The sequence below is a fragment of the Vombatus ursinus genome, unplaced genomic scaffold, assembly GCF_900497805.2.
Source record: "Vombatus ursinus unplaced genomic scaffold, bare-nosed wombat genome assembly UNPS02014770.1, whole genome shotgun sequence".
Lineage (NCBI taxonomy): Eukaryota > Metazoa > Chordata > Mammalia > Diprotodontia > Vombatidae > Vombatus > Vombatus ursinus.
Window position 1 is genome coordinate 22213596 of NW_020954548.1, and position 13160 is coordinate 22226755.

The 13160-nt window shown below is 35.9% G+C and overlaps 1 protein-coding gene across 1 annotated transcript in view; it reads left to right on the forward strand.

Moving 5' to 3' along the window:
• The window catches only part of PTPRD (protein tyrosine phosphatase, receptor type D), a 462091-nt gene that overhangs the window by 244339 nt on the left and 204592 nt on the right, over positions 1-13160 (forward strand). The window contains exons 4-7 of the mRNA XM_027863069.1: positions 891-1079; positions 4662-4772; positions 8261-8530; positions 9914-10495. Coding sequence (XP_027718870.1) covers positions 891-1079; positions 4662-4772; positions 8261-8530; positions 9914-10495 — 1152 coding nt within the window. The remainder of the gene's footprint in view (positions 1-890; positions 1080-4661; positions 4773-8260; positions 8531-9913; positions 10496-13160) is intronic.

Below are 13160 nucleotides of genomic sequence, written 5' to 3' on the forward strand. Positions count from 1 at the left end.
TTTATGTTGTTCCTGGGGCACCACTTTATGCACAAAAAGTACCCCGGAAAAGCTTCCCTTGTTTCAGTATATATTGTTTGTCTTCATCCTATCGAACCTATCGGTCATTAGCCCCCACCAATAATTTATTGTTTGTATTGTTTATTTGTTGTTGTGTATATTTATTGTTGTATATATTTATTTATTTTCACAAGTCAATGAGAGAATACTGTTCATTCAAAGTAAAGGCATTGAATTATCTCACCCAATTAAAAAAAAAACAACAACAGTAGACTACCATGTCCCCCCCAAAAATATATGACACACTCTTCCCACAAGTATACACACCATGAATTGAAAGAATAGACGTACATAGGGCACATGTCTGAGGGGTACATATGTAAGAGTACTAAGGGTTATTTCCATTAAAATCCACAACTTTCACGTTAGTCACTAAAACAACTTAATAAAAAGTATACCTACAAAGGAAATACATACCGAGGGACATGTATAAAGGGGTACATATTAAGTTATTTGTAAAGAGACAACTCAAATCTCCAGTGCTACAGGGATACTCATGCCTCCAAATATCTCTAGATGCTCTGTACTCATTGCTCACTGCTGCTGACCCTTCTCTTGATTATTTTTTTCCTCTACCTATTGAGCTTCAAGTGGAATCTTCAGCTGAGGTTCTCCCTCGTCCTTATAAAAGGAACAGTGGGTTCTGCCATCTATCATTCATCTTAGAGCCCAGAGGCTAAGCTTCAGTGATGTTAGGAAGGTGGAGTCTTTATATACTCCTTGATCAGGATAGGAAACTCAATGAATACAGATCAATTTATCTCTAAAACTAAGGCTTGTTGAATTGAGTTTGTTTAATGTATATTTGTCTTTTTTTGTGTGTGTTCCAGAGGATCAGATTCCCCGGGGCTTCCCTACCATAGACATGGGCCCACAGTTAAAGGTGGTTGAGCGTACTCGCACGGCCACCATGCTCTGTGCAGCCAGCGGTAACCCAGATCCAGAAATCACTTGGTTCAAAGATTTCTTACCGGTGGACACAAGTAACAACAATGGACGCATCAAACAGTTACGATCAGGTAGAGTCTTGTTACTGTTTCAACTAATGCCTAGAGATTTTTCCCCCCTTTCACTGTTATTTTCTTTTATTTTAATTTTAGGTAATGATTTTTCTTCCTCTTTTCTTCTCTGTTATTTAATGTGTTGTCCATTTCTGTGATGTTGTCATAGCCTGTTTCAGAGTCTGTCTCTCTTTCTCTCTGTCTGTTTTGCAGCTTCTGTTTATTCCACATTGCTCACTGCTGTGACTGTATTTTTTGATAATTTTTTTAACTGCTCTTTGGCAGTATTTGGTGACTCCATTTTCTTCTCTTTCTTTCTTCTTTCTTTCTTTCTTTTTTTTTTGACAAATTTATTTCAACATTGGACTTCATTCAGAACTTGCAAGGAGTACCAATGGTTATTTCCATTACAATCTAAACTTTCATATTAGAGTCTAAAAACAAATTAACAAAAAGTGTGGTTTATGCTGTCTTTTCCATATTTGAACCCTCCAAAGCTTAGCAAGTTTGGACACATCTTCTTTCTTCTCACTAATACATAAAACACAGATTTTTTTTTTCCCTCATGTGTAACCAGATATATTTTTTAAAGTTCTGTTATAACCCATGAAAGCAAGGGGCCTTTTCCCCCTCTGAACAAGAATTTTCTAACATATTAGCCACAGTAGTGTGCGCCCACGCAAAAGCTTTTTGAACCCCTCAGTGTCTGGATCTACAGAAGCCTGCTTTGGTGTAGACTCCAGCTTTTGCTGCTCGCTCTTTCTCTCTCTCTTTGCCCGTTGCCCTTCCCCCATTAGTCCTTCCTTCTCCCTTCCTTCCTCCCCAGCCCCCAGGTTTATTCTTTTGTTCTCTTTAGATTAGAGGGGGAAAAAAGATAATTCTAAATTTCATAAGTGTTAAAACCTATCCCCAGGTAGTGTCACGGGGACTTAAAATAAGCTGTTACCTTGGCATTAGTAATAATAATATTGGTATAGAATAGTTCTTAACTGCCTGTCTTCCCAGAATTCTCAGCTTTTGACCTGTCCTGTGATGTTAAATCGTCTTGTTAACTGCCTCTTTGCTTGTTGTCAGCAGAATTGTGTAGATTGACCTGTTAATGTAAATTAAGAATTAATTATTCACATGTGACATAGATTATTTAGTATATAAAGCTTTAACTCTGAAAACTTATGTGCCAAATTATAAGGAATATAATAATATTTTTATGCTGTCTTTCTTCTCTCCGTATTTAAATCTCCAGAATCTATTGGTAAGTGCTTAGTTCTGAAGCGCACTTCACCCCCACTAATTTCCATATTCAGAATATTATGATAATATTATTATTATTATTATTATTATTATTAAAATGCATGGCATGCATTTTACTAACAGTCAGTGTAGTCACCAGATCTCTAGTGGCGCGCACACGCACACCTCCACAGAAATGTTGTCGTAGAAACACTTATCTAGCAGAAACAATACACAAGTATCACATAAATGCAGTCTAGAAATTGCATTATATAACCTCAAATGCAGTGTTTGTTTTCAGATAGCTTTCAGTATATCCTATATAGTATATATATATATATATGCCTAGCTATATATATATTTATATATACACTTAAAAAATTATCCAGTATTTTTCTGAAAAATTATTATTGTAAAGTCTTTTTAAAGGCATATGAGGCCTATGCAATATATTTCTAACCCTATGTAGATATAACCTAAGATCTAAGAATTCAGTTGCTAATCTTGAGACAGGCTATGCTGCCTATTGGGCCTTTTGCCTTTTTGTGGTACAATGCAACTTGCTTTTATAACCTAATAATAATATCTAATATATTCCTGTTTTACCAGTATAGTAATTCAAGTTTCTTTTTAAAACCTTATTTAATTCTGTAAATCTAATTTGATTCTTCTTCCAAAGCCCTAGCCTCCTTCTTCTCGTACTAATGCTTCTTCTTTCTAATCTTATTTGCATTCATATTATCCACCCAGGTGGTACACCAATAAGAGGTAAGAGTGCTGAACTAACGTTCACAGAATGATCTTACTCATTCTTTCTGTCCTTTCATCCTTCTCATCTTTGTCCTGTTTAAAGAAAACATGCAAAAATGTCTGTCATCTTTATTTTTTCCTTTGTCCTGTTTGGTTATGATCAGTGACTCTCATCTTGTGACCTTTAATTTTCTTTTTTCCTTTCTCTTTTGTTTTGTTCATTTAAAAAAAAAAGATAATTTAATTTGTGATATGCTTCAAAGAAAGCATATCCAGGTCTGTTGGCCATAGACCAGTCACAGCGTACCATCTGTCCCTCTTTATTTTTTCTTTTTCTTCTTCTTTTTCCTTTTTTCTTTTTTTCCTCTTTTTTTTGTCCAACTGGAGAAAAAAAAAAAGATCATTTTTTTTTCTTCCTTAGCTGTTCTTGTTCTGGACCAAAGCCAAGGTGGTCTGGAGAACAGTTGCAGACATGCAGAAGACAACCTGGAAATATCTTCTTTTTGTCTTTATCTTTCAAAAGGGTTTTTGATTTTGTTCTTTGATTCTTTTTTCTTTAACCATCATCAAAATTAAAGAAAAAGACTCTTCCCACCCTCACCTAATCCCACTTTCCTAAGATGTGACAGCAATGCTTCTCCCCCCTTCCCTCTTGTCCTTTTTTTTTTTCTTGAATTTACTCGTCTCTGGATTTTTGTATCTTCTATTCTTCAGGCTTTGGAAAACATTGATGACTCAGTATTCTTGGTGGTATGTGGTATTGCTGGCTTTTGATACTCTGACGCAGTGTTTTCTTGTTTCGTATTTTTCTTGGGGTTTTGTGACACCACACTGCTAATCCCACTAGTGGATTTTGATGGGTGTCTTAAGGGGACCTTCCTGAGGTTCTCAAGCAGTGGTTGGTTGGTTCTTCCTTGTTGGCCTAGACCATGCTTTTTAACTTTTTTTTTTGTCTTCTAATTCAACTACTCTTTGTTTTTCAGCAAATGTTAACTTAAAAGATTGTAAGTTATGGGAAACTGTCTTTCTTTTCTTACAAATCTGCATGTCTTAAGGGAGTTTTGTTTCTTTAAAGAATATTTTGATGATTATGAATGACTAATGTGGTTTCTTTTTTTTTTCCCACTTCACGCAGCCTTTTTGTACTTGCTGCTCATTTTTGGCTTTCTTCAGCAGAAGACTTTCTTGAAAACCAGAACTGCTTTTTTTGAGAGTACCTATCTTTGGCACCACTTTTGATAATAAAACCAAACCAAACAAAACAAAACAAAAAAACTTAATCTTTTGTTTTATTTAAAAGCCATACTTCCTTGAAGCAGTCTCACCCATCTTCATTTGAATAGTCTAGGAAATAAAAATGTTAATTGCATAGTGAAGTTGTGTTTCAAAAGTGGAAATTTGTTTCCCTGTATTAGTATTGATGATTGAAAGAAAATAATCTATTTATGTTTTTTTTTTTCATCGCATCATTTTCTGTCTGTGCACCTTAGCAAGAAAATGAACCGACGTTGAGTGGACCTTCGCATTCAGGGCTTTTCATGTTGTTAAGGGGTTTAGAGTTCTCATCTGAGAAGGCCTCCTCTGACCGCCTCTTTGGCAATATATTTTATATCCATACAGGCGCCCTCCAAATTGAACTGAGTGAAGAATCCGACCAAGGAAAATATGAGTGTGTTGCCACCAACAGCGCTGGTACTCGCTATTCTGCCCCTGCTAATCTTTATGTCAGAGGTAGGAATGACATAACCCTGGCATCTGCTCTTCATTCAGGAACAGGGGGTGTTAAGACACTCGCAGGGTCTGTGCAGTACTTAATACAGTACTAAGCAAACTATGTTTATAGTGACCATCACAGCAATTTTAAATAGTGCAAAGAGGACAGGGAGTTCTGAATAGTTTTTAAAGGTTAAGGAAAAGAAGTTTTGGGGTCCAATCTGTCTATTAACTTGAAGTTTGTAAGTATTCTCTCATTTTACATCTTGATTCCTATTTTTTATTGCATTGATTTAAACCTGTGTTTTGCAGTTTTGCATTTGCTTTGTTTTGGGGTTGTTTTTAAATTTTTTTTTTGGATGTTGTTGGTTTGTTTTTGTTTCTTGTTGTTTTTCTCATTTTCTTTTCAAACCCCTGAACGGATTGCTTGGTGTGTTACTTACTAATCAGCTCTCAGTGAAACTCTCAGCATTGAGGGTATGTGTACCTGACCTCTGCTACTGAGCTAGAAGGGGAAAGGTTGCCAATGTTGAAAATTAGTATATTCAGAGAGCATAAATATATTTCCTTCCTTTCTTCTTTTTTTCTGTTTCCTCTTCCTATAAGCATATTATGTATACCTATTTTTTTTAAATTTAACCTCTTAGAAAGTTGTCACTTCCATTGTAGTAATGAACTGGCTGTGTTTAAGCAAGAAATTACTTGTCTTAGGGACAAGTATGAATTATGAGAGTATATTCATATTTCCTTGTAAAGTAATAGAAATGATTAATTTTTTAAATCTATGAAAGGCTGTTCCTTTGATCTCAACCAGAAAGGAATACTTCATCTTCTCCACCATTCTCAATGGCTGGTTGCTGTAGCTTTCTGTCAAATGTAAAAGCTCTTATTCCTAACGTGTATATATATATACATATGTATAAACTCATATAGGTGGGGGGAAGAGAGTCATACTGGAAATGGCTTTAAGCTCTTTGCTATAGGGTGGGTAACCTCAGGAGATACCTAGCTTGATTTTGAAATTTTTGTTAGGGGTCATTTTTGTAGTGGGGAATCTTGTATTTCCTAACCCTCTTTTTTCTTTTTGGAACCTGGGGTGGGAGGGTATGAAGAAAAACGTTTCCTGCTTACAATCCTTTAAAAACCACTTGATCCTTTTCTCCAAAATGCTAACTTCCTGTGCTGCATGAGGCATGTGTACCTTCTTCAAAGGAAAATTTCAAAATGATGCTAGCTATTGTTTCTAATGCCGGGAGAGCAGTGAGAAATTGCTAACTTTTCAAGTTGAGGTAGGAAGGTTTAACTACAGCAAATAAAGATGTTCAAGTAGCAGTTGAAAGCCTTGATATGGCCTTTTTACTCTCTCTGTGTTTCCCTTGTTTTTCTCCTTTCCTCATTTCATTGTGTTCTGCATCAAACCCCCTACATCCCTCAGAGCTGCGAGAAGGTTGGTGTTTTTTACTTTTTTACCCACCTTACAAAACTATTAATTAAACCAATAACAAAGAATACAAATGAAATGAATGTAGCTGCATTGTGGCCTTCTTTTGGTTAATGTAATATTTTAGCAGAGAATGCCCAGGTCATGGCTTCTGGTGCTTGCTGGTATCTAACCTGCCATGCATGATGGGAGTGAATGAGCCTGGGTGCATGGTCAACTGTAATTCCTAACACTACGAGTGAGGTCTGATGAACTGGGTCAGTGTTCTTGCTTTTCTCCCTACTCCCCTTCTCCTGTCTTCAAACCTTATTCCACTTCCAATTTCTGTTTTTGATGATGTCTTCTATCTAAGGAATGACTTCCTGCAGTTGCTCCGCCAAGTCCAAGCATGAAGACTAAACTTTCCTCTATGTGTCAGTTTGGTTTTGAAATGTTCCTTGATATTACGAATTGGACATTGGTTCCTGCTTGCTTTGTGTAGCCTCTGGAAATTGGCTGATGAGGGCATGCTCTGTTTGGTTTAATTTTCCTGTGCCTGTCATTCACTCATGAGGCCATCAGAAGAAGCCCTCTTGTCTCAATAGAGGTTCATCTACATTTAAATTCAGCTTTAAAGGATTCAGATGAAGAAATTATTTATTTTGCATTCTCTTACCATTTACTGGGGAGATGGGTGTTTTTTGTTTTTTGTTTTTTGTTGTTATTGTGTACTCCTTTCCCCTCAAACCTGATCCCCAATCCTCTATCCCCTCATTGTACCTTGGGTATTTAAGGCATGTTCTAACAGTTCTTGACCCTCTGACCAAAATACATATGGTGTTTTGTTTAGGCTTTAAAAGCCTAAGAGGAAACCTGTTTCTCTCATGCCTTCTATCTCTGGCACTACCAACAAACACAGGCACACAACATATGTACACAAAAATAAAATGTCTGAAGCAGGAACACTGATCAGTTATTGCCTGATAATTTTATTGGTGTTGTATTCGCTTAAATATTAACTACTGTATGTTATGGCCAGCTATATGTTTTAGATCCACTGACCCTCATTATGAATGCGGAAAAATATGCTTAAATAGTAGCTTGTGTTGATTTCCCTTAGTTGTGAACCTAGTGAAATCCTGAATGTTAAATATACAGCTTCTGGTGCCAGTTGGTCATACTTTGTGTTTGTTGCTTTATAACAGCATAAGCTTAATCTAATATCTTCTCTTTCTCAATCCTATCCTATTTTGAATCCCAATCTCAAAGTGTCCTCTATTTTCCTCTCCTTCCTTTCACTTATTCTTTTTTTATGTTTTCATGTTATCTTTTCTACTTTTTCTTATGCTTCATTTCAATTCTACCCATATCTCCACTGTCCTAAGCATGGGTCTCAAGATTCCATCATTTGCATGACATGCATGACCAAATCCAGGATCCTTACTGGTTTTGCCTTGTTTTCTTCTCCAGTGACTATATATATGTATATTTCTTTTTATGTCCATTTCAGTGTTAGTATGAGGTCTTGAGGCTGCATCCACTTTGAGTCTGAAAGCAAATCAAACTGTACTTTCAGTGTACTGTAGGGGACATGTTCCAGGGTTTTGATGTGACAATGTGGTCCAGCACATTTATTCACATCAACTGGAAGTACGCAGCATTGAAGTTGGTTTTGGTTCTCAACTCAAGCATGCTGTTGACCCTCCAGTTTCCATCTTTGCATATACATGCATGCATATGACTATATGCATGCATGTATATGTTTCTGTGTTTATCTAATGCATGGTGTTTGTGTTAGTATGTAGTTAGTCCTGTGGGGCCCTAGTAGGTCTAAATCGACTTTTGTATGAATGTGTCTTAAGATATCAACAAGTAAACATAAATTTTATTTTTTTATGTGTGCAGACACCATACTTTGTATGGTCTGTATTATATATTTATATATACTTTTTTTGGTTCGTTTCTTGAAAATCAAAATATGTTTAAATTGTTTAATTGTGTTTGTACAGTGCATGTCATTTGTTTAATAAATTCTCTTTCCTCTCTTCCTTTATACCTTATTATCTTTTTGTGTGTTTTGTTCCAGTTCGCCGGGTCCCACCCAGATTCTCTATCCCACCTACTAATCATGAAATCATGCCAGGCGGGAGTGTTAACATCACCTGTGTTGCTGTGGGGTCACCAATGCCATATGTAAAATGGATGCTAGGGGCAGAAGATCTGACACCTGAAGATGACATGCCAATAGGACGAAATGTCCTAGAACTAAATGATGTAAGGCAGTCAGCAAATTACACGTGTGTTGCTATGTCAACACTTGGTGTCATTGAAGCAATAGCACAGATCACAGTCAAAGGTATGTTAAATACCATATGTTTGTGCTTTGTGCTTGCATTCTAGGTGTCATTAGTCAACTTGAGAGGGCACTTTAGGAAAAAAATTAATTTCTAAACGTATTCTTTCTGTGTACTATGGCTTATGATGATATTGGACAAAACATCTCTTTAAATGTATTTCCCAGCTAAATAATCACCCCTATCACTTATTTACAACTTAAATAATTGTCCTCATAATTAAAAAAAATATTTCTTTTGATATGCCAAAACTTAGGTACTATAGATGTCCTTCAGGGAAAGAAAAAGAGGGAGAACTGAATTGACATGGAATAAGATCAGTTAAAGTCATTTAAAATAAAAATGCAAAATAACATTGTATTGTTTTCTTCTTTGAAATGTTACCAGATTGACAAGTAGAGTATAATCTTCAGCTAATCCTAAATATGTTCTGTTGTTAGTATCCAGTGTTTAGCACAGTGCCTGGCATGTAGTAGGTGCTTAATAAATGTTTTTTGATTGTTTGATTATTGAGGGAAGGGTAATTTGTTTTAATTCATTGTCTATGTGATTTGTGAACATACTTCAATTTGGGGATAAAAAGGTACTTCTTATTGATACTGATGCTTCTGTCTTCTTGATGTGCATCTGTTAAACTAATTGCAGGCAGTTCCTGTGCCTTGGCAAAATTTTTTTCTGGAAACTGCATCGTAAATTGATTTTAAAACATTTGTCTAGAAAGGCAATGATAAAACTGGGTGTCACATTCCCAACCCAAGTATCAGCATCAAATAAGTCATAATTATGGTCAACAATGTCATAAAAGCAAAGTTACAACTGGAACCTCTATAATGATTTTAAAGCATCTACGTTATTCTCTGAGTCCTATAATATAAACGTAAGAGTACTGTCATGTACTAATTATACAAGGTGCCTTATTATATTCTAATGTATGCATATAGAATATTAAAATAGTTTTATCATAAATATGCAGAAATGAATGTGTTAGCTACAACAGTATTGAGTGTTTAATTAATGGTGATTTGCTCATATTATTAGAATTTAGAAAGGCTTTTGGAATTCTAGTGGTCATCATCAGCATCAGCATCTGTGGGTTTGAGTCATTTCTCTGCTATTTATTACCAGGGTAGGCTTTACCTCAGTCTCTTTACCTGTATGGACTTTAGTTTCTTCATCTGTAAAATGAAGAAGTTAAATTATTTGATGTCTACAATTCCTGCCAGCTCTTATATTTTATATTCACGTTCACCTCAGATCTTACCATTTACTCCTTAAGCCTCTGTTCTTGTGAAAATAACTTCGGTAAATTCTGCATGATGTTCTAATATCAAGCAAGTGACGAGAATTTTTTGCCAATTAATTTCATTTCTTTTTTTTTTTTTAAGCCTTGCCCAAGCCTCCTGGAACTCCTGTTGTGACAGAGAGCACAGCAACAAGCATTACTTTGACGTGGGACTCAGGGAATCCTGAGCCAGTTTCTTACTATATTATTCAGCACAAACCTAAAAATTCTGAGGAAGCTTATAAAGAAATTGATGGAGTGGCAACAACACGCTACAGTGTTGCTGGCCTGAGCCCCTACTCTGATTATGAATTTCGGGTGGTTGCTGTCAATAACATCGGGCGAGGTCCGCCCAGCGAGCCTGTTTTAACTCAGACCTCAGAGCAAGCACCTTCCAGTGCCCCTCGTGATGTACAGGCTCGGATGCTGAGCTCAACCACCATTTTGGTTCAATGGAAAGAACCTGAAGAACCCAATGGGCAGATCCAAGGCTATAGGGTTTATTACACCATGGACCCTTCTCAGCATGTCAACAACTGGATGAAACACAATGTTGCTGACAGTCAGATCACTACTATTGGGAACTTAGTGCCACAGAAAACTTACTCCGTGAAGGTCTTGGCTTTTACCTCAATTGGAGATGGTCCGCTTTCAAGTGACATTCAAGTGATCACTCAGACAGGAGGTAAGCTGGCAGGGAGCGACAGGAAGCTCTCTGTCTCCCCCTCCCCTCCCCCCCCTTCATTTTCTTAGGAGCAGTTACTGACAAGGTCAGGATTTTTTTATTTGTTTATAACTGTTCTGAGATATATTCTACATTTAGATGATAGTTGGGACTCACATTTCATTATCTGCATTGTCTCTGAATTTTCAAATGATTTTCTTCGTTATATCAAGACATTTAAATATTAAATAATGATCTGTCTAAAAGGAGCAGAACTTGAGACAAGATGATTTAAATATTTTTAAACTTGGAAAATACATCTAATCCTACATTTCTTAGCCTTAAGATAAAAAGAAAAGCTCGTAGTGTTACAACTTTCACTTTCTGACAAGAGGAAGCGCACAGACTTGTTTTTTAGAAAATTTATTTTCCTGGAACTAAATTGAAGCAGGGATTTATATCACAGATCTCTCTAGAAAGACATTGAATGGCCTTGTGAACAATATCTTCAACCACAGTTTTGCAGAATATATGGTTCAAACAAATAAATGTTATATTTATCTTTTATAAAAGCAATGTGTTTGTTAAAATTATATTCAGTGATTATACTCAGCAATAATATAATAATTATGATAATAAAAAAGTAATAACAATACTGGTTTTTATTTGAAGGCTTGAGATAATAGAATACAAGCAACTTGAGTGTGGGGAGTATGTCTTAATTTTTTTTTTTATATTTCCCCCATTGCCTTGTACTATAATGTTTAATGAATAAATGAGTGAATGAATGTACAAATGAAAGACTATTTCAAGTAACTTGAATTGTACCAGGACAGAATTTGGAGAATTCAAGTAAGAAGATAATTAACAAGTACATTAGATTTTTCTCTCAATATTAGGTCTCTTATAAGAGATTCAAACAGGGACTAATACTAATAATATCAGAGCCCTAAAAAGTGCCAGCGGTTCACAAGGTCCCAAATGAAAATTAAAATGAGAACTATGAGTTTCAATAAGACATTTATATGACCTTTTATATGTATTATCTCATTTGATCCTAAGATATCCTCTGAAGAAGATACTATAGTTAATATTAGTCTAATTTTGCAGATAAGGTTACTGAAGCTCAGAGAGATTAAGTAACCTACCAAAAGTCACACAGGTAGTGTCAGATGCAAAGTTTGAACTCAGTGCTCCCCTGACTCTATATCTAACAATCTTTCCACTAAACCATACTGTCTCTCCTTTAGGTCCTAGATTAGAAATAGTCAGAGCTTAATTCCCTTATGGAAGCTTAATATCAGGGCTTAATCTTGCTAATATTGTAACATCTATGAATATAATTTGCCTTTTACCTATTGATCTTCAGTGGTGGTTGAATGTAATACTCATATACATTCTTATCCAATTGTTTATTTTGAATTTGTTATGTTTGTGGCATGTTCAGAGGTGAAAATTGTTTTGTAGCCATATTTGTAAATCCTATTATTCTGCCTGTTACTTTTATTAGCATTGTTATCATTTTATCACTAAAGAAGATACTCATTCCTTGTTTATTTCTTCTTCATGCTATAACTATATACTTTATGCAGAACTTGTTTTATTTTGCTCGCATGGTATGATGCTAGAAACAGGGTGTTCAGAATATGGCATTACATACTTTCTTAGGGAAGGTGTATTCCCTAAATTTTATCCAAATATCAGTCTGTCTTGGTGCTACCAGGATTTCAGTGGCTGTCTAGGCTTTCATTATATTTCTTCTGCCTCAATATCCTTCTTGTGCAGCTTATACAGAAGTAAAATGCCTCCTGTGTGATAACTTTTTACTTGTATCACTGGAGGAAATGGAATGAAAGTGATGAAATTTTTCTCCAGGGTGATTTTTTTGCCTTAAGCTTTTTTCTCTTTGGGGATATATATAAAACTATATTTTATGTTTTCATGGCCATTAAAGTTGTAATAGTTGAAGAGAAAGAAAGAAGTGTGAGGTCCTACCCTTGATAGGAGGGTTATAAAGGAAACAAGATACTCCTCCCAGGTTAAACTCATCACCTCTAATCTTATCACCAGGCTGTTAACTCAATCCTTGACTTACACCACCTCCCTCAGCCTCCTCTTCTCTTTGATTTGGAGGGTTGGGAGATGGAATATTAAACTCGTTCCAGTGGCTTCCTTTATAGAGGGCAGAAACTGGATTCTGCATCTGCTACTGTGCTTGGTTTCAACTCCACCAAACAAAATGTCCCTCATACCAAGTGCCTTCTGGTCTCCCTGCTATCCCCTCCACAATTCCTGCCTCCTTTTGTTTGTTATTTTCCCCTCATTAGATTATGAACTCCTTATGGAAGAAACTGTCTTTCTTTTTATAAATCATATCTCCAGGGGCTAGCGCAGTGCCTGGCATGTTGTAGGCACTTAATAAATGTTCATTGGATATTGGAAAGAAGTATATAGTATTATTAAAATCACTATAAAGAGGAAATTTTGCAAGTGGCATTTAGATTTTCAACTTCAGCTCCATTTTGTATAGGACTGTATTTACCTTCTGTGTGTTCATCCCACTTTTAGACAAAAGGAGGCTTGGGCTTCAGTTAGTGAATGCATTTTTTCCCTCTCTTATCCTAGAAGTTTTGCTGTGCCCGTATTCTATATACTGCTGATGTAATCTCAGTGCTAGAAAGACAGT